We start from the raw sequence: 22861 nt of genomic DNA, 5'->3' as shown, positions 1-22861 counted from the left end.
CGGAAACAACGAGTTCTTAATTTATCTGCAATTTGTTTTCGCTGTCTCTGGGAAAAATCATAAGTTCATAAATAAATGAGAGGAGGAGGACTTTGGTTAGGGTAGATTCTACTTTTCTTCCCATACATGGCCATGTGGTGTTCAGTGACATTGGTTAAGTGCCGTCTCGGATCCATTCAGTTATACTCTCACTATATTGACTACTGGACATAACACGTGTCCTCTTTACTACTTAACATGTCCCTCACATGTAAAAGCAAATTTCCAGACGTGTCCTGCGTTTCTCCCATCGTCTAACACATTTTCATTCTTTGAAATCTCGTCGTATTTCTCTAATCGTCAGCATCTGTGTATTGTTACTTTGTTTAAAACAAATGTGTGGAATAAATTTCAATTCTTCTTGGCATATCTACTTTCTTAGCAAGAATTTCTTAACCAATATTATAGTTTCTATGTGTCATAAACTAACATATTTTGTGCACAATCTGTTATTCGTTACGTGAGAGGCCGTAAAGAGTTTCATCGTAAATCACTGGTAGTAGTTACGTATATGGCAAGGGGTCCCACATTAGATCCACGACCTAGTGAGTTTGCGGTATCAATCAACCCTGTATCATCATTTCTTTCTTACTTTTTTAGAGGCAATGATCACAATTTGTCGAAAATCAACATTTCACCAATTCCTCAAAAACCATTGTCTGTCTCCTTTGTCTATTATTAATGCCTATTATTAATGTCTGTTTCCTTTGGGACACACGTCATGTTTGAGGATCAGGAACCCTAATATGTAGTGATCTAATTTAGTTTGATTTTATATACACTCAATTGGTGATGTTGTTATGCAATCACGCACAACGCATCGAAAATACTTCGCCTAGTTAATTCTTCTCGATATAGATGGTTTGTTCAGGATTTTCTGGGTTTTGTTGCCACGTAATACTGTGAGTCACGAATCGGACTCAGCTAGCCCATATCAATTCCGAATGATGACGTTTTTACAGAGCAAATTTCCAGTCTAAGGCATTTACATAGGTCAATAGTGAAAATGCTTCGAAGATGAAAATAACCAATTCTTATTATTATCAAGATGCTGATAACGACTATGAAATTAGATTTTAAAAATTAACTCGGGTTTCGAAGAAATACGAAGAAGAAGAAATACTGCATGCTCTCCGTTTGGCAAATTAAAGGTTGGTTGCAGCTGAAACTGTCTGCTTATTTCGATAATATTTCATTGCTTGACGGTTATTTGCATTGCTATCCTCAGGGACGTACGCAGAGTGTGGATCGTGCCGGGTCTTGACTCCCAGAAATTCCGAGTTTTTTTTGTAAATTAAGTCTAATTTCAGATGCAATTTTACAAATTTTAAAATAATTTATCCTCAAATTGTATTTGGACACCCGAAATGGCTTAGGACCTCTCCCGAAATAAATTCTTGACTTCGTCTTTAGCTATCCTTATTGCTCGTACTTCATATCTCACAAAGAATCATCAACCACTTCATGATTGTTTTTGTATTGAAGAGTAACTCCATCCCATGAAGAACAAAAGGCGGACAATGTCGACCCTGGTTGTCAAAATTCTGCTGCAGATTCACCCTCTTCCAGCGATGCTGACTTCAAAAAACCAACATTTCATTATCTATTCGCCATATGATACGCAACCTGAATTAAATTACTTGTGGTTGTCAAAAAGAGGGGCAGAACTAATGGCTTCCAGACTCAAGCAGTGGGAACTTATTCTGAAGATCTAAACGTGTCCGTGCTTCGAACCGTCAGAATTCCTAGGAACGACAATTTCAGTGAAAAGTGACATAGTCTGTTGTAACAATGTAACTGTTCTTGTGAGTAAACTACACATAGAAAATAATTCTGATGAATGGTGGCAATTAAAAGACGCACCGAAACTACTGTTCAAATATATTCTGCAATTGCTTCCACACATTGCTAAAACTAAAATCAGGCAGGGAATCCTTATTGGCCCTAAAATTCGCTAACTCCTCAATAATCCTGGATTTGATGCACAGTTAGAAAATAAGGAAAAAATTGCAAGGGTTTCTTTCTGAAAAGTGGGGACGAATGTTTTGGGGAACGAGCGGTCTTAGAACTATAAAGAAGTAGTGGAGGGCCTAATATCTTCTATCGCGCAATGGGGTGCAATATGTCACTAAAACTGCATCCGTCACACTCCCACATAGTTTTCTTGCAAGAGAAATGCGGGGCAGTCATTGATGAACATGGGAAACATTTTTACCAAGGAATATATGACTGGCTTCATTGACTAACTGGCTAAGTCGGGAAAAGAAAATTTTACAGGAGAGCAGATTTTAAAGTAAATTTTACAGCATTTACCTGGTTAAATTGCAAAATGCTGTAGCTTTCTCAATTTTAAGAATTCGCCTTAGCCGCTTCCACATAATGTAGAACAGCAAAAAGGAGCTTAAACCTGCAAAATCTCAATTTTCAAAAAAAGTCGACTTACCCGGTCATTCACTAGAACCCGCCGTATATGATGAAGAAATTATATTAGAGCCACATAGTTGTTAGTGGTCTACTACTGCCACGCTTAGTTGTATGCATGCAGAGCATGCCCGCGACTGTTCGGCCTATTTGATGGACGGGTTTCGCCAAACAAGGCACCCCGCCCATAGTTGCTTGTGCCTGGAGCTGAGTTCTCGTGCACGATGTACACCGTCAACATTTGTCCCTTAACCTTGACGCCTTAGCGTGTAACCCCCGTTCACTGAGGGAGTAGGATACGCCGACTGCGCGGCCGGATCGAAGTTCCGAGTGTCTGACAATTAACCTCCTGTTCAAGGCGGTCCTGCTAACGAGTCAGGCCCTACCATACTCTGAAAGCATGGTGTCCAAGTGTTATAAGGCAAGCTCACCTCCCGCACATGTTCACCCTTACCCAGGTTCCTGGGATTAGCTCCCATATTCTCCCACAGTATGACCACAACCCAGCAGAGTCCAACCTAATCCGGGATCCCAGGCAATGCCCGAGGGGGCTTGAGTCCCGGCCCTGCCTACCTCTATCGTTCAACGGGCAACCGCCGTGTTTAGAGGTACCATACATACGTCGAGATGCTTCGCATCTCATCCCGGATCCAATGGTACCTATTAAGTCACCATTTGAGTTTGGTGAAAGGCCATATCCTACAGCTTCCTCCCTTCCGCGGGATCAGAGCCGTTACCCAGATGCCTGGGATTGGCCCCTCCCCAACCCCGTTATAATCCCTTGTAGGCAGGAATCCGACACTCCCATCCCCGTAGGGTCGTCCATGCAATACGGGACTACCTCTCTTTAACGTGTTGAGGTACCACGTACAAATTAAGATACTCAGGATCACTTCCCGGACTCAACAGCACGTGTAAGTCGGTTTTTGGGAGAAAGGCCGTGGCCACTGCTCTCCCCCGGTAGGCCAGTCCAGAGGACGAAATCACTTTTTGCCGTGTTGAGGTACCACGTACGTTACCAAACCCAATGGTACGCAATGGTCTCCAATTTGGGATTCAGCGGGAGTCCGGCAGAAATCCCTCATTCCTAGGTACGGTTGGGGGAGGATGAAAACTCGAGGAATCTTTTCGTCAGTGGAATGCAGGCATTCTTTGTCATAGGTTTGTGCATAGGAGTTCGTCATCCGGATCCCTCCGAGTAGGAGTTCATTGGTACACGATATTTACACTATTTACAAGGTTTCACTTCTGCTCCAGACTGGCGTCAATTCCATTATGTTTCTGTGGGAGAACTGCACGCCTCTGTCTTAGAAGCTCACAGTATCTTTCCTTATAAAAGGTAGATATTACGGTAGTAAGCCTTCCCAGTTCACCGCATAGTGATTCGAATCACAGATCGTCCCTTAGCGGTATATGCAACAACCGTGCTCGCTCGGCCGGACAGACCTGCTGAACAAGCGCACTCGAAGACAGTATGTTCTGAGGTGCCTGGGGCATCCCCACAGTCAAACCGCGGCGCTCTAGCTAAGCCCAATCAGTGGAGCTTAGCATTATACTGGCCATGTCCTGTTGCAAAATGTACAAGACCTTTGCCTGGGCGTTAGTGTCTCATCAACAACCTTTCAGCTACATCCGGGAGCACGTCATAGGTTCTCCTTCCCTCAGAACCGTCCAATTCTTCCTGCCACCTGCTCACAACTCTGGCATTTGTTTCCGCTTTTGTTAAGCAAAGGCGACCGAGTAGATCCACTGTCTTCTCAGGAATTTCTTTTCTAATCCAGTAGTTAGCAGCACGTTTAAGAATGCACAGGGACTATTCCCAGAACAGCACACAGTGGATATCCAGGGTCGACATATATGCTCCCCTCTACGGCAACAGGATCGAGCGTTGCACTCTGCTCACCTTTCGGATATCGTCATCGCGTAGGACAAACCTGTGTGCCCACGTGCTAGCGCAGTATGCCAACAGAGAGATCCACAAGCCGTCATTGTACAGTCTGAATTAGCGAGGTTGTAGTTGATGCTTCCTTCCTCCTAGAGAGAGGATCCTCTGTGTTATACTATTCGCTTGGTTCCAGGAATACTCAATATGCTTCTGCATATTGAGTGATTCATCCAGAATCACTCCGAGGTATTTAGTATGTCTAACCCTCTTGATGCTCTCTCTGTCGATTTTAAGGATTGGGTCCCGAAGTAGCCTTTCCCCGACTAAAATAGCATTCCCCTCGAGGCGTCGAGGCGCGCTAAAATAGCATTCCCCTTTGCCTCTTTTTCCCAGCGGGAGTCTCTCCCGTGAGTACGAGCAAGTAGTCTGCGAATGCCACGAGATCAATTGTCTCCGACATTCCCAATTAGTCCGTTAGGAGTGGTTCAGTCGCTACATCTTAGAACGTTGGCCCGCGCACAGATTCCTGGGGACAGCCGTTGGTGCAGGTTTTGGAGATCCGAGATCCTCCAATTTGGAAAAATATGTTCCTGTTTCTGTAGTGATCAAAGAACATCTCATAAAAGTTCCTAGGATTTCACATCTCCCTGTGGCGCCCGAAGAGGGCTGGCCACCAAAGATTATCTAAAGCCTCAGAAATGTCAACGAATATGCCTACGACATATTTTGTTGGAGCCCCCTTGATCACCCTGAGTGCGTGGTTAACAGCATCAACAGTTGATTTCCGCGGACGGAAACCGTACTTATTTTCAATCATGCTAGTTCTTTGGCAGTGCAGAGTCAATCTGCAGATAAGCAATTTTTCCTGCACTTTGCCCAGCACTTTCAATAGGAAATTGGTCTGCGGGATTTCGGATCTTGAGGATCCTTATAATAGCCTTTGCTGAAGAAGACCCTTTCTGCGTTTTTCCAGATTGCAGGCAGTCTTCTCTGTTTCAGACATGCTCCTCTGTTTCAGAGTTCATTAGAACGTTGCTTAACGACTTAATACCTGTTACCGTCCGGTCCTGCAGCACTTCTGTACCGCAGTCTTGAGATTGCCTCCTTTATTTCTGCTTGTGAGAATACGGGAATATCGTCTTCTGCCACATAGTCGTTGGCGATTTAATCGCGCATTCGTTTCTGGTCTCCGTCATCCTCCTTCGGATTGTCATCTGGGAGAATGACTTTGAGTAGGAGCTCACCTGTCTTCTGCCCTCCCTCCTTAAGAGCGTTAGCACATTTCTGAGGGTTTGCATGGCCTCGGAGCTGTAATCTTTTTGTTAAAACTTTTGTAGGGCACACTCCAAGTTTCAGTTTCCAGATTACTCGGGACGTATATCTCCCATGAGGCAGTCCTATCGTCATTTAGATCCTTTTCAAAAGTTCTCTTTGTTGCTCTTTATCTTGCTATTCTGTCCAGTAGTACATCCGTGTCTGGTACACACTCCTATAGCCTCCTCTTCCTCCTGCTGGTCGCTTACAGCCTTGAGAGGCTTCGCGTACAGCAGGGAATGGAAGCTAAACCCAGCTAGTGAGGAGTCTGCTGGCTGCGTTCGATAGCATTTGCAATGGTATCTTGTAGTCTGCGAGCTGACTCGTCTTCCGTTTGTGCCATAACCTGAGTCAGATCTAGTATATCCCTAAGCAGTTCCCAATTCAGGTCGTATCTTGGTCTCTTTAGAACTTCTGCCCTTTGGACTCCATTTTTATCAATTGGCATTGCGAAAGTAACCACATTGTGTGCCCTATGCGTGATACCATCATAGACATTCCAATCCTGTACCACGCTGGCAGTTGATTCTTTGACTAGAGTAACGTCAATGTTCACAGTTAGCTCCCACTCTATTAGAATAGGTTGGAACATGACTAAGCCGGTTTGCCAGTCAGCCGAAACTCGTGAATGAGCTCTTCCACCAACTCTCCCCTTTCGTCCAGTACTCTAAAGTACCCGAGGGGGGACTTGGCGATGGCATCAGACATGATGACTACCTGCCTTCCGGGAAATACCGATAGTATCTCCTGCACCCTGTTTAAGAACGGCTCGATGGGATGGTTGAACTGGAGGTATATATACGCTAGAATTATCGTCCTTTGTGGAAGGAGCGTGCTCATCCGACAATTGTAAGATCACCGTCATCCTCAGATTAGCATTACGTCACCCGTCATCCGGTGCAGCATTGCGAGTGCAGCTTTTGGTTGCTGTCCTTTAATCGCTATTTGTGCCAAGAGAGGCAACGCTGATAATTTCCCATACTGTGTATAGGGTTCCTGCAGAATGACGATATCTAGAGACATGTCTTCTACAAGTTTACTGACCTCATACACAACTGATCAGGATCGCATTGCTTTTAATTGTATACCTTATAGGTATTACGTGCTTCGACCACTCGATTGACCAGTTGTGATGCTGTATTAGCCAAATTACAGCCCATAATCGGTGTGGCCAACTATTCTTTCAAACAGGACTTTGTATGTGACGCACTTCTTGTCCTTTCCGGAGCAAATTCGCATACGATTCTTACAAGGAATGCAAGTAGCTTCACGGTCCTTCCGGGGACATGCTTCCTTCTTGTGGTCCTTTACACCACAATGAAGGCACACCTGCTTCGACCTTCAGTGTTACGTGACGTGACCTAGATCCCGACACTTTCAACACTGAGGCACAAAAACGAACTATTTGACTGACATGGACTGGAAGCCCATGGACACAAGTTTCCGGACTAGTAGCTGCTTGCGCATTTTGGCCGAGACCTCGAACCCGTGATGAATTGTTGGCTTTCCCCTTGGTCCAGCTTTGAACCTCGACCTAAAGTTCTTTCTAAACTCAGAGATGGGCAAGTAATGCCGAAGATTTGAATATGCACCTCTTCAATGAGTTCCTCGGAACTTTTGCCCTCCGGTACATCGTAGATGATGACCAGTGGATCCCGTTTACGCTTAAGGTCAAAGCTAAGCTTTTCCGAGAGTTCCTGATTTTTCTGGAATTTCCTCAGGTCAGACACCGATTCAGTCTCTATCACCACGCTGTTTCCTGCGTTCCTCACAGCTCTGATCTTAATTGCTTCCTTTGCAGGATTAGGAACCTGCGGTAGGGCCTTCCTTTCGTCCTTGGGGATTTCATCAGCTTTTGGTTTAAGGACAACTCGTGTCGAGGCTGCGCCACTGGTTTTGCATAGGCGGCATGTCTCTGCACAGTTGAGACAGCCCTTGCGTACCTGTGCGAATGACACAAGTTGTGGTTGGCTCTCCTTTGTTTGGGTAACTAATTTAAGCGTGAACTTCTGGTTCATAACTTGCAGTTGCTCGATCTTCCTCAGAAGTTTGCCCCGTTCAATTGCCCATTCTATCTTCTGTCCTTTAGGCGACGCATGGCCTTGTCGGTTACCCGCTCTCCCACTTTGAGAGTGGAATTCAGAAATTCCACGCTCTCCATGAGCAGACGCTGGGTATTTGGCCATTTCCACTTCCTTTGGTTCAGAACCCGAACCCTTACTTCCGAACCACTCTCGCTGACATTGCTGGTATTGAGGGTCGTTCTGGTTGTCTGCTTTATGACTGCCTTGTAGCCATTGACATGCTCCCCAGGTTACCTTTGCCTGTAGCACTGGTGCTGCCACATTCGTTAGCAGCCTGGCTAGCTATCTGATTTGGTTTGGCGCACTCTTTATAAGTGGCTCGTGTCCTCCTTCCTCTATCTTCTGGCTTTTTCTTTGAGAGTGCCATACTTGATTCCTAGGCCTTCCCTCTATAGATAGATTCCCACACCTATCTAGGTGAATATCCCAACTGGGACACTAATCGCTCTGCCAACTGTGGCCGTACAGGTGTTGCAAGGAAGAAACGGCGTGGACATGGATATAGTCTCTCTCTCCGTACGCACGGATTCACCAGGATGGGCAGTGGGAATTCCACACCCCATCAAGCACTACTCCTTCTGAAGATTGGTAAGAAGCTTATCCCTCTGTGCACCCACACACAAGAATCTTTGGTAGGGCATTGCGTAACCTACATCCAACCTGCTTTCCACAATTTGGTATTGACCTGGGAGACGAAAACTTCGAAAAAATCTGCGCCTGCCGGTTGTTGTTAGACAATAGCTAGAGATGTTCCAGATCCACAATACAAGAGACAGGCAAAGAGAGGCCACTTAATACTAATGTAAGTTATGGTTCATAACATTCATTTTATATATTTTAATTTTTTATTGGAGCTTTAATATTCTTTGGAAAGAACGCTGTGACAAGCACACATATAATCAATTGTCACACTCTATAAGCTGTATGTCAAGTGACTTTTTGCCTCATATGTAGAGTGTCTAACATTATCTCAGAACCCATTTTCCTATCTTTACGTACGGACATCACATTACACATCTGAGTTATATATCTCACTTTTTTCTACATAAAATTTTGTATTTTCAAGCATGACTGAGAAATACTTTTGCCTCATAATTATGACAGATATTGCAAGGAAAGACAGTATCTGCATTGCGTATGAAGCACAGTACAAAATAGTTTCAGGGTATATTGTATGTTTGTGCCTGTAGCTGCGGCCGCACCAGGAGCACTACAGTTGAAAAAAGGATATTTTGGACGGATAATTCCAAATTTTACCCCACTCTTCCCTTTTCCCGTACATCACACACATATATATACACACACACACACAACACACACATACAGAAACACTCACACTTCTCATGGTGCCATTTGAAATGTTGTTTTATCCTTAAGAGAACGACGTATAAGTCATATACGTATCTATCTATATCTATTTTAGATAAGAAAATGGAAGGAACCCAATGACCAGGCGTCCCCGTCTCTTTGACCGGGAGTCGTGAGAGGGGATAAGTTTTGTGTGATTAGGTTTCTCTCTCGGTGACCGGGCGTCGTGAGAGAGAAAGGGAATTCAATGACCGGGCGCCTTAGGGCTTTAGGTGGTTTAATCAACCTGGATAGATTGATGCTTGTTGAAGCTTGCTCTTGTCTTTTATCCTAAAATGTCTTCTACCTTCGGTGATCACCGTCCTGCCGACTGCTGGCGATTGTGGGCGACTCCTCTTCGGTACTATCGTCTGCGTTGTATTTGTTTGCTGTTAACACGTGTAGTACAAACATATAAATAGTTATCGCATGATATCAAGACATGTGGTACCTTACAATATCTATATTAGTTCTAGATTAGATTATCTATCTATCTATCTATCTATCTATATATATATATATATATATATATATATATATATATATATATATATATATATATAGTTAACTTGTTTAGGCATTAGGAAAATCTCTAGAAAATGTAAAGTTGTAAATCCATCTTTCTAACTGAAAAAAAAAACATAATGAAGGATATAAATAGGCATAATGACATGAGTAAAATTTAGCTTTCAGTTGAAAAATATTGATGCAATGAAAAGTTGAATCGTCAATTCGCCAATAATATTTTTAGAAGATGAAATTCACGAACAGCTTAAGTGATTAATTTCTTTAAACTCCTTTATATTTTGCTTTGTCAACAATTTAGTTCTTTTAAATATCTTAACTTATTATGCTACAATTTACTTGAGTTTTAGTGTGAATATTATACATGTATACTTTGTATTACTGTCAAGTTTATTGCATTAATTAATTAATTACATTATCGACTCTAACAAAACGTGTGAGTGTCTGAGGACAGCTTCTGCCACAAGACGCAACTTAGTTTAAGCACGACCAACCCCCAATACACAAACTACTCAAGTCGCTCACTAATGATTTGCGGGGTAGCCTCATATTGATTTAATTACTTATGGCGTTGTGAATCAGACATAAATCTCATGGAAAACATTTAGGCAGAGGTGAAGCCTACTCTAAAGAGCATTTGAAAGATCTACCATAGAAGATAGACCAAGAACTTAAGATAAACTGCTGTGATAGTTCCTAACACATGACTGATTCAAGGTGAATAATATATACAGGGGGGGCAACTTAATCTTTCCACGGAAATATATCGGAAACTGTTGAACATAAATAAACTGAACGGAAACACAAATAGGGAATGCCATGAAGGAAATCGAATGGTGATGTCGCGGTGCTTCCCGGGGCCGCCCTTCATGGAAGCCCAGGGCACAATTTTAAAATATAAATGGAAATATGGGACGAGTGATACGTCGTTCGATAGATCTTTAAAAACTAAAAAGCGTTATGGCAAAATATTTTTCATATCGGTCACCGTATTCAAAATAGTGGCCAAAAAATGTTACTTGTATCATATAAACGTCCAGTAGCATTAATACGAAAAGGTTGAACATAAATGAACCAAACAAAAACTAATATGAAAGTTGTCGGAGATAAATGAATAGAACAAAAAGTGAAACAGGTAAATGACGTAAAGCACATCGAATGATGTCGCGATGACCTCCAGGGCATCCTCTCATGGTGGCCCACGGCCCAACTTCAAAATTTTCAATAGAAAAAAAGGTCAAGGGACATCTCGTTCGATATATCTTTAAAAACTAAAAAAGTGTTGTTTCAAAAGATATTTCATATCGGTCACCGTTTTCAAAATGGCCGCCAAAACATTGTCCCTGTATCAGATAAAACGTCCAGTACCACTAATATGGAAATGGTTGGTGATAAATAAACAGGATAAAACTCGTATAGCCAATCATAGAGGGTATTTATCATTCCTCGCCTCGAGAATAATCCAACGGAGAGAAAGATTATTAAAGTATAAGTAACATAATGATAAAAAGGAAATCTAATCCTTAGAAAATTATTTTTCCGACCTTCCTCCGTAAGTGGGTGAAGTGGAAATGAATGGGAAAATTTCAAACGAGAACCCACTTTTACTTGCAATAGGTGTGGCTTGTCTGAAACACTTGGGTGTACAAGTGACTGATCCTGTAATGAAACAATATTGTGCAGACGACTTTTGAGCAAAACCAACGTTTGTACATGTTGTTCTAAAACTGCATTGTTCGACAAATTGGTTTCGCATTTAACAAGAATTTTACCTACTTTCTTCCATTACAGACATATATCTGTTAGGAAAACACATTTCAGATAATTTTGTTGTATAGATACAATTTGCAAAACCTAAGATTCTCATTTGCAATTTCACCGTTCCTTCCCGTCCCGCTTCACTCACTTACGGAGTCCGTTGGGACGATGATTTTATAGGAACTAGATTTCGTCCTTTGCATTATAGCATTTGTACTCCAATGATCTTCTCCTTTTTTGCAAACATTTTCGAGCCCTGGAATGATAAATACTTTCTGTGATTTTCTAATGGAGTTTTATTCTGTTCATCCGTTATTATCTTCAACCGTTTTCGTATTAGTGGTACTGCACTTTTTATCTGATACATTTACCATGTCCTGGCGGCAATTTTGAAAACCGTGACATATATGAACAAGGTATCACACGCAACATATTTTCATTTAAAATTTTAAAGTTGGGAACTGGGCCCTCATGAAAGGCATACCTGGGGTCACCGCGACAGCACCATTTTATGTGCCCATGGCATTACTATTTCAGCATTTTTTGTTTATTTATGTCCAACCGTTTTCATATTAGTGCTACTGGACTTTAATCTGATACATATAACAAATCTTATCGGCCATTCTGAATACGGTGACCGATACGAAAAATATTTTGCCACATCGCTTTTTAGTTTTTAAAGATCCATCGAACGGGATGTCACTCGCTCAATGTTTCCATTTAAAATTTTAAAATTGGTCCCCGGGTCCCCTTGAAGGGCAGGCCTGGGAGGCACCGCGACATCACCATTCGATTTCCTTCATGGTATTTCCTATTTGAGTTTCCGTTGTGATTACGTTCAACCTATTTCGAGATATTTACGTGGAAAGATTAAAATGGGCCACCTTGTATATGTCAGCCATGAAATAGACTACTTAGTCAGAAGAATGATACGTCTAGGAAATATAGAAGGGTTTTCGGCGCAATATTACTCTCTACATCCTACTTCAAAGAACTGTATTCGTTGGGACTTCCTCAACTTTTCTTGCAACTTCCAGTCCATGTATAATATTCTTGTGAAATTCTACTAACAAGGAAAGATATCCAACTCTTCGACGAGTGTCCCACTGAAACTTCCACAAGTGGAAGGACATATTCAAAGACTGAAATATGCTTTATGATTCACAATGCTTTACGATTCGCAACGTCGTTAAACCGGAAATAGAATGATTGTTCTTCCATAGTCCCTCAAAGTTATGTACTCTGGTCATACATGCCAGAATGTGATACACTGAAGCCTGTTTTCTCATGGAGACAAACATTGCAAATTCAAGATGATAATAGTCAGTGGTGATTGCAATCTCTAGTACGTCATTGATCCGAACCGATTTTAAATGGTACACGATAAGATATACCGATTGTAAGTTCCAAATGACCACGTTTACCCACTTTAGAAAAGGGACAGGCTGAAACCACAACGCAAAAATGGCTTTTTATTAATATTATTATTATTATTATTATTATTATTATTATTATTATTAGTAGTAGTAGTAGTAGTAGTAGTAGTAGTAGTAGTAGTAGTAGTAGTAGTAGTAGTAGTAGTAGTGGTAGTAGTAGTAGTAGTAGCAGTATGATTAGTAATATGAGCAGTATGGTGAGTAAATATAATAATAATGAGAAGAAGACAACAAATATATTGTTGCGCCCGTTCAGTAACGAAGGATTTCTGCCCGTCTTGAGTGTCCTCTAGCACTGCTATAAAGGTTTCAGAATCCAGAGACAACCATACCCCAGCCGAGATTCAAAGTCAGGACCCTTGAGTCGCTGGCTTGACACCTCAATCCAAACGAACACAAGGTCTGCAAGAAGAAGAAATGTATAGGACAGAGTTTCTCAACCTGGGGTCGCGAAAATAAGTGAAAGAGATAAATCTAATTAGAATGTAATACCGGAAAATATTTTTAAGTAAATATTATTTTGAATTTTGTTCGATAGACAATTTTTATTTATATTCATACTGTCAAGAACAACAAAAACTTGGACTACTAAACATTTTCAACAGGTGCAGAGTTGGTTAAAAATCAATTTAAAATGAAAGAAATACGATATGAACCTAATGAGAACAGCATATTGAAATACTAGAAGAATGCAATTGCATTTTTTTTATCATATGACCTAAAGTTGAGGAGGTTATGAAGTTTTTAAATTTTCAAACGGAGTCCATTTTGAAACAGTAGGAAGATCGGATTCGATGTTTGTAATTTGATCGAAGGGACTAAATTTGGTTTTAATTCATTTACTTTTAGCGAAGTTACTGTACCCACTGTATACAAGAAATAAATTTTACTATTATAGAAATACAGATGTATATAGTATGTAGATGTATATAGTGATACCTCCGCAATAGCTATATTAAAAATTCGGCACAATTTATTACAAGCCAGAAATTATATAGGGATCACCGGCAAGAGGATGTGATAATATGGGGGTCGTGATCGGAATTAGGTTAAGAACACTGGTATAGGATTTTCATTATTATTATTATTATTATTACTATTATTATTATTATTATTATTTCTTTATCGTCTTCTTCTTATTGAAAATGAAATGAAATGAAATTTTTTAGTTTTACGTCCCACGGTTATGCCGGTTAGGCTAAAGGAGACGGTGATGATGAGTAATGAATGAAATGGTGGAATGAAGAAAGTGGGAGGAAACGGGAGAACCCACGCACACGGTGTTCGTCCACCACAAAGTTCACTTGGCGGGAGCAGGGTTTGAACCCGAGACCCCTAGCACCGGGGGTGAACGCTCTACCACTGAGCCACTGCGGCCCCGTCTTCTTCTTATTATTGCCTATCTTATGTTCGTGTTGGTTGACGAGTCAAGTCAGCGTTGGTTGACGAGTCAGCGTTCAAAGGTCCCGACTTCAAATTCCGGCTCGGTTATTGTTGTTTGTGGATTTTAAAACATTTATAGCAGAGCTAGAAACCACCCATGACCGGCCAAAGTCATTGGTTACTGAACGGGCCTAACAATACATTTGTTTTCTTCTTCTTCTCATTAATATTATTTTCACTCATCATACTGCTCATATTACTAATACTAATTACTACTACTACTTCTACTACTACTACTACTTCTACTACTACTACTACTACTACTACTACTACTACTACTACTATTACTACTACTACTACTACTACTATTAATAATAATAATAATAATAATAATAATAATAATAATAATAATAATAATAATAATAATAAATACGAATATAAAAAGCCATTTTTGCGTTCTGGTTCAGCCTGTCTCTTTTCACCAGCAGGTAAACGTGGTCGATAGGAACTTACGATCGGCGCATCGTCTCTTGTTCCATTTAACATGGGTTCTCATCAATGATGTACTAAAGATCCCAATTACCGCCGACTATTATCATCTTGAATTTGCAATATTTGTCTTCATGAGAAAAGAGGTTCCAGTGTATCTCATTCTGGAATCTGAGCAGAGTACATAACTTTCAAGGGCTATATGAGAACAATCATTCTACTTCCGGTTTAATGACGTTGCGAATCGTAAGAGTAAGCATATTTCCATCTCTCAATATGTAATTCCACTTGTGCAAGTTTCAATTCGATATTCATAAATGACATTTGTATATTCATAAATGACATTTGTACAACTTCAAATATATTGCGGTAACCTTGTCATATGCTATGCGAAAATAATATACATTTACTAGTATAACGAATGTAGAAAACGATTAGTGAACTTACCACAATTAATTTCGTCACTATGGTCAGAGCAATCATAGCGTCGATCACACACCTGCTTTTTCGATATACATTGTCCTGAACTACATCTAAATTGATCTGTTCCACATATATGGTTTTCTAGTAAAAGAAAAATACTTCAAATTGACATGTATTCGTTAAAAGAAAATTCCATAAGTTAGAAATTTCCGACATATCCATATACACTATCTAAAAGTTCACTCTATAGCTGAAGCAATTGAGTCAACTGTCTCAAACATTTTTTTTCTTTTTTAAGAAATCATGAAGAGAAGCACAACATATTGTCTAGTAAAGTATGAGATGGATTTTGTTATTAGTAATACTGAGGCTACCTATCGAGTTACACCTCTCACCACAGACTTTTCTGAAATATGTTATCGTTAGGGAAATTTTTGAACTCCACCTTACACTCTACAAAGGATATATATAATCATACTTCTATTTCGTACACTTTCGCGAAAAGAGAGGTAACTCTCCAAATTACAGATTAATATATTAGTAGTATCTTTTGGGAGATTTTAAGTCATTAGTCTATTTTTTTTAGTTGGAGAGATTTGATATTTAACACATTACCACGCTTTTAATTGCTAAAGTACTATATACATCTCGTCTAACTTCCAAAATGAACGTAGCCAAAAACATGCATCAGGTTACAAGAGTGGACATGTAATTTTATTTAAAAAAACTACTACTTGGAGAAAATATTTTAAGTTTCAGTTCAATGTTGCCCCATTAACAAAAGGTATTTTATTTAAATCTCTGGGCAGACACTCTGTTTTTTTATTTCTTCACAGCCTGTCCTAGTTTTACAAGTAATGTAATAAGGTGATACCCCACTATGTAGATCATCATCCGAATTCTTCACGAAATTTGCATTTACTTTAAAGTTCTTAAATATTTTGAATATTTATACCTGAGAGAAATGATCTCACAAGCTGCTCAAATATAAACATTTTTTTGTTCACATTTCCCTTTAACTTGAACAATGAGCACCAAAAGGCTATATGAAAAGATAAGAGAAATGGAATGAAGAAACACCAATCAATAAATGTAGTGAAACGAGAACGTATAACACAATAGTTATATTTCTGTGCATTGTGGAACAGAATCTACTACTCAAAATTTATTTTATTTATATTATTTTACTATCTGTCACCTATAACAGAGCTTAAGATCCAATTACAATAGGCATTATAAGTATGTAATTAGTAATATGCAGATTTACGAGCATACATCACATTATACATAAGCCATCACATTGTACAAATAGTCAATATAATATACATATTTGAAATTACATAGTACACTCCTCATCAAAAAATTGCGACAGCTAACGCCCTGCAGTTAGGCCACCCAATACACACCTTCTTATCCCATAATCGTGTCACGTAAAGAGACCCCCTCTCTCTCCTCCTTTCTTCTCTCCTACACTAAAATTCGCTAACAACATGAGCTCAATTCTTATTTCAAACTACACATGTAATAGTTTCGATAAAATGAAATAACAAAACCGAGACGAAACGAGTTCATAGCTGATCTAGGGAGAAACTGAAACACACACAATGAAAAATTGAAACCAATGAATGTCTATTACACAGAGATTCATAAATGAGGCAGCTAAAGAAAGAGATAGAGAAGAGGAGAGAAGAAGAAAAAGAAAAGGGAGAACAGATAAAACTGTAGAATTTATACGTAGTAAGAAATGAACCTAACATTATAAAGTTCCGTTTTCAGAAATCCAACAGTAATATAGAAATAACGTTTGTTTTTACATATTTTTTCAGAACTATTCGAATATATAGAGAATGTTTTAAACATTCATTATGTCACTTTCATAATGGATACATTACTCAATTTCAAGTAGGGGCCGCGGTGGCTCAGTGGTAGAGCGTTCACCTCTGGTGCTTGGGGTCCCGGGTTCGATCCCAGCCCCCGCCAAGTGAACTTTGTGGTGGACAAACACCGTGTGCGTGGGTTTTCTCGGGGTTCTTCCGTTTCCTCCCACTTTCTTCATTCCACCATTTCATTCATCACTCATCATCACCGTCTCCTTTAGCCTAACCGGCATAACCGTGGGACGTAAAACTTAAAGATTTCATTTCATTTTTTTCAATTTCAAGTAGAACTTAAATCTTCGAGACACATCTGGGATAATGTCAAAAGTTTAACACACATGTTTTCTTTCCGAGTGGTTCGATTGCAAATTCAGTAGTGTTCATTGGACGTACTGTTCCAAAATACATTCTAATATACCCAGTAGATAGCATTAGTGATATCCTCCATTTCAGACTACTAATGCAAACTGAACAAAAAACAAAAAAAGAAAAAAACGAAACAAAAAGAAAGAATGAGAAAATTAAAGAGTTCTATTTTACTATTAAATTTCTATTAGAATTACCTTATATTAAAAGTCCAAACTGTATCGTAATGAAAATTTACAAATATTGGAAAGGAAAAGTTTATATTTCTCATAGATGTAGCATGTTTCAAATTTCAACGCAAAAAAAGAAAATAAAACATTGAGTTACAGGATGGGAACAAATCTTGTGTCGAATTAGTATAAATGAAAATCTGTTTTCAAATAACCAAAGAGTTACCATTTTCTAGTCGTTTCCGAAGATTTATCTGTTGCAAACATCCAGCATTGATTTCATCTCTTCTGGATATAACGTAATTTGTAATGATAGAATTAACACGCTAAGAGCTCAAACGGATCATCAGATCAGTGGATGATGTTGGTTAGGTTACAGACCACCACTGGGTCGAGGATTCAAATCCGTAGTGACCCGGTAATTCGACTGAGACTCAGAGATTTTACCCAGAGGATAAAAAAGAGATTTTACTTATTCCCTTGCGTTTAAACAGTTTTTCTGTCAGAGATGACCAGGACTGGAGATGTTATCCCGAGAGCACAAAAACACGACGCCGAAGTTAACAGTTAATTAGATTCTCCAGTCAGTTATATCGGGCCTTTGCTCCGTTTTAATTTGGAACATGAAGTGCGTGTGTGTGAGAGAGGGGGAGAAGTGAAAGATGAAAAGACAGGATAGGGAAACGTCAAGACACAGAGAGGGGGGGGCGAATATAAATATGAAAAATACTTATCATTACAGTGGATGATATAGAACGCACACACTGTTTATTTGAATTATAGCCAGTGATGGCTTGTACGTTCTCCATCAGAAGAGAAATCTCCTCAGCCATTATTTTTGCGAAAAAATCATACTATCTAATGGGGAATCGAACCTAGATTTTCCATTAGGAAGTCTGGCACGTTACCACTACACCACCGATTGTTTTAGCGAAACTTTGTTTAACAAATGGTTTAATGTTTCTGTCTGAGAACGATAACATGAAAAGTGTATACTGCAGATCAATGATGTCTTTAGAATGTCCTGGTGATTCCCTTGCTGTTTCCCAACCAGCATTCGTAAATCGTCTGAATCATGATACAGGTGTTTGCTTCCACATTCTTATGTATTGCTTGTCCAGTACGATATGTCGATTCTTCACCATCACTTTTTAAAAATTTCGACTGTGGCGTGATCAGGATTTGAACTTACGTTCGACATGTATATTATTCATAAGACCTTTACGTTACCCCTGCACTATCAGTTTTATTATTTCCTTACAGAAATTACAAACTGGGGACTCAACCACGTGAGTCAAACATAAACAACTGATAGTTAAGTACAAAAGGAGGCTGAAACCTGCTTACTATATTACATAATAACACATATACTATATATTATATGTCGGTTCCTGTCCGTAGTATATAACTTTCGACGTTTGCGTTTCAAAAATTCCAAATACGTGCGTGGATCTAACAAGGTTGTGTAGCGCCGAAAATATACTAGAGTGCTTGCAACAAGAAACAGCACCGCTCGATGTTTAGTGGGGGGATAAAAATGAAAATCATGGACTAACGTGTATTGCACCGTGAAGTGTGAAGGCAGGTGACAGGTGATACATCCCAACACCTCCTGCATTGTGTGCCAAATTGGTTGCGAGCCGACACAATGTATATAACGATGAAATAATGTGTCCTTTTGCTGGCAGTGCTCGCACAAGGTATCTCGGGCTCGTTGAATCTCACAGAGACGCGTCCGTGTCGGGAGAAGTTGGTGTACTACCTGAAACCACAGAACCTGCATGTACTCAGGTATAACAGGGTTCGATATATTAGACCACACTTGCTGCCAATTTACTTGTGGATACAGCTGTGTTACTCGTAAAATAGTGGAAGGGGAAGAGTGCTCGGTGAGGGGCCTGTATGACGAGCGCGCATTGTGTTGTTGAGGGTGTAGGAACATCCCGGAATAATTCCAATATCGGATAAACGTCTTGGTATATGCCGGACACTGATCGACGAATTGAATAAAAGGAGGGCTTTGCGGTTGACCATAATCCTTCCTAAAACAACTTACCCAATGATTAGGAATGGAGTTGAGAGATGAGAGCGCCGGATAAGTGTCAGCCATGAACAATGTTTGGTATTTGGTTCGAATATTGACTAAGCCCAACCCGCCAGCAGAACGAGGCAAATAAAGGGCTGTACGGGGAATGCGAAAAAAAGAACACGCCAAATATGACAAAGTAATAAGGATTCAAATCAATTGGCATAAATTTCTGGGGAAGGAAAAGCTCTGTACTACAACTTAGACACAACAAAAATATTGATAAAATGAATACGGTGAAGTAAATGGAGCGTACGGAAACGCTGGGAGTAGAACAACTTACGAATTTGCGTTAAAAGGGAAGCCCATACTTCATCATAGTTGGGAGTTGGGTTAGACGTAAAAGGGATGCCTAAAATAGTTAGTGAAATGACATGCGGTAAGGCCGGACAAACCAAAGGGTCCTCAGGGAGCTGTAAACCATTAAAAGACCACACTTGAGTTTTCCTGTCGTTATACTGCAAACCCAAGCATCGGGAAAAACGGATCAGTACAGATAACACGCCCTGTAGGAAGACAGGATCAACGCCGGTTATGGTCAAATCGTCGGCATACCCAAAAATGTTTTGACTGATAAACAGGAAGGGTCCATTCGAAGACAACATATCCAAACGATGGAGAAGCGGGTCTAAAACCAAAACAAAAAGAACGGTGCTAAGGCAGCACCCCTGGCGCAGTCCGCGTCGTAAAAAATATTTGAAGATAGATGTCCATTTATTTGCTAGCGGAACTGAGCCTTATCATATAGATTATGAATTACCTGTCGAAAAACAGTGGGAAAACCCCAAGAATCAAGCGTCAGATGAAGAAACTGATGGTCCACAGAATCATAAGCTTTGGCTAAATCCACGGCGAGTGCACCAGCGGGAACGTTACGAAGATGATAATACGCAAATAGATCTCGCAGGGAGCGAAGCGTGTATTGGATGTTATACGAGTCATCTATCGCAGCTTGATACGGGCTAATGTATTTCTGAATAATAGGACGGAGTCTGGCAGACTCCTTTCGTAAATAAGTTAAGGTCCACTGGTAATAAGGACAGCGGCCTATAATCTGTCAGACTCGCGCAGTGAAGGACTTTGGAAGTTGTACCACAATAGCTGTGATTTGACAAAAGGGGTCTCCAGACAACCATGCGTTAAATAGGGAGACTAGTGGGTTTATAAGAAAAGACCAATAACGTTTATAAAAGCAAAGCTCACGCCGTCAATCCCAGGTGAGCTACGGCCTTTGGTTCCTTGAAGAACAGAAAAAAATTCATCCATAGTTATGGGACGTATTAAAGCTTGAGAGTCAGTCTCTGTCAACTTGTAAGGCAGAGCAGACAAGAATTCCGTTGCGAGAGAGAGATCCGAAATCTGCACACTCGTAAAATCTGTATAATGCCTTGTGAATTCTTGTAGTATTTGTAACCAGTCAGAAACAACCACACCGTCCGCCGCTAGTAAGGAGTTAATGTATGTAGCTTTCCTCTTCCGAAACAGAAGATCAACTTGGTATATGGAGGCTTTTTCCTCCGGGAAACACTGTTGAAAATCCTCCGAAAAGTAGGCTTGTATTGATGCATGTGAATCTAGTTCACGCAACCTAGTTTGAAGTTCCTGAATTCGGATCCTGTTAGCCGAAGACGGGGGCAACCCATAACTCGCTGAGAGCTCGATAAAAAAAAATCTGATAGCGTACGGTCTTGTTGTTGTACCAATTTACCACGCCATTGAAAAAAACTACGGGTTTTAGGTTTACCGTATAAATGCCACTATGTATCAACAGTGGGGAAATGTCGTTGCATCTTACACCAATACTCATAGCGTGTCATAAATTCGTCTATCACGTCCTCACGAGACAAAAGCGCGTTATTAATATTCCAATACGATGGATCTCGTCCAGCGCGAAGAGAAAAAGGAAGCTTAAAGGCTACTTCAACCGCAGCATGATTTGACAAAGGGGGAAGAGGGTTAAACGTGAAGCACTGCCTTGCATAAAGGATCTGTGACATACATCCTTTGAGGCGGCTCTGAGTGGTCAAACAACGATATGTCATCACATGCGGAGAATTAGAAACAAAAAGAGCATCATGTAGCTTCATGGCACGCAGAAACTCAACTAGTGAAGGGCAAGGGGTGAGAGGGTGAGGTAGTCTGTAGGATCTATCACCGCATTAAAGTCGCCTAGCATTATACATTGATCGACAACAGAAGGAATCATAGATGATATGGTTATTGGAAAAACCTCATACCTCTCTCTAATTTTAAGAAATCCAGAAAAAACATACAATAAAATAATACAAATACCTGAGATATAACATCTAATTGCTCTACCATCAGGTGAAAGCATGACACGATCATAAACTAAACCTTTTCTGACATGTACCGTGACACCTGTGGTTGTTTCACATTTGATAATAGCGTTATAATCAGTGAGAAAATCGAAAGAATGACAAGTCAATTCAGTGAGACAACATACATCACAAAGGTGGCGCTCTATAAACTGCTTTAATAACGCTAAATTTGGTGCTGAGCTAGCCCTATTAATATTAAGAGTTAGAAGGGTGAATGCAGTTAACATGGGCATGCTCTGAGGCACTATGAAAAAAACACACATTACAGTACCTATTTGAAAAATCCTTAGAAATATTGGGAGAAAAGGCCACATAAAATCCAATAATCCGGCCCGCGTGTAAAAAACTAACAAGAAAATAGAAATGAGCCAGAATACCACGCAGAACATGCGAATATAATTCGACACATAAACACCGTTTTTATCGTATCATGAAAAGGAGGCAAGCTATTAACTCTCACTGCAGTCAGAGGTAGATCGGTCTTGCGATAACTTGTCACGTGAACTGGACTGTTTTGATCGTTGTAACACACACTGGGAAGCAATTTGTTCTTTTTATTTGCTGACCTTGAAACTCGGTGACATTTTTGTTGCGAGAGAGAATCAGACTCCTCGGAAATAACACTTTGTGAGAAAGTAGGAAGAATAAAAGTTTCAATACCACTTGTCGTAGACTGCCGAAATCGTTGTAACATTTTGATTTGAAAATTGCACCAACATCTTCGAAACTTCCAGTGGCGTATCGGAAGGTTGCTTCGAGGGCACAAGTAGTGTGGGTGCTTCCGTCTGAGGCTTCATTGGTTTGTAAGACGAAGGATCATCTGAACGGCGAAGGAAAATCGTTATCATCAATGATAGGAGTAACCTGCACAGTGCCGGCCGGGGGGTCCGATGTTCCTCCCACCAAGTGATCCACATAT

The 22861-nt window shown here is 40.3% G+C and overlaps 1 protein-coding gene across 15 annotated transcripts in view; it reads right to left on the bottom strand.

The window, feature by feature from the left end:
* The window catches only part of LOC145680804 (uncharacterized), a 296773-nt gene that overhangs the window by 93108 nt on the left and 180804 nt on the right, over positions 1–22861 (bottom strand). For all 15 annotated transcript variants that reach the window (XM_081751866.1, XM_081751865.1, XM_081751864.1 and 12 more), the window contains exon 8: positions 15129–15245. In XM_081751866.1, coding sequence (XP_081607992.1) covers positions 15129–15245 — 117 coding nt within the window. The remainder of the gene's footprint in view (positions 1–15128; positions 15246–22861) is intronic.

Source organism: Thermobia domestica, chromosome 3 (assembly GCF_964235325.1).
Source record: "Thermobia domestica chromosome 3, izTheDome1.hap1.1, whole genome shotgun sequence".
NCBI classification, from domain to species: Eukaryota; Metazoa; Arthropoda; class Insecta; order Zygentoma; family Lepismatidae; genus Thermobia; species Thermobia domestica.
Note: the sequence above shows the minus strand (reverse complement) of the source record. Positions and strands in the feature narration are given on the sequence as shown.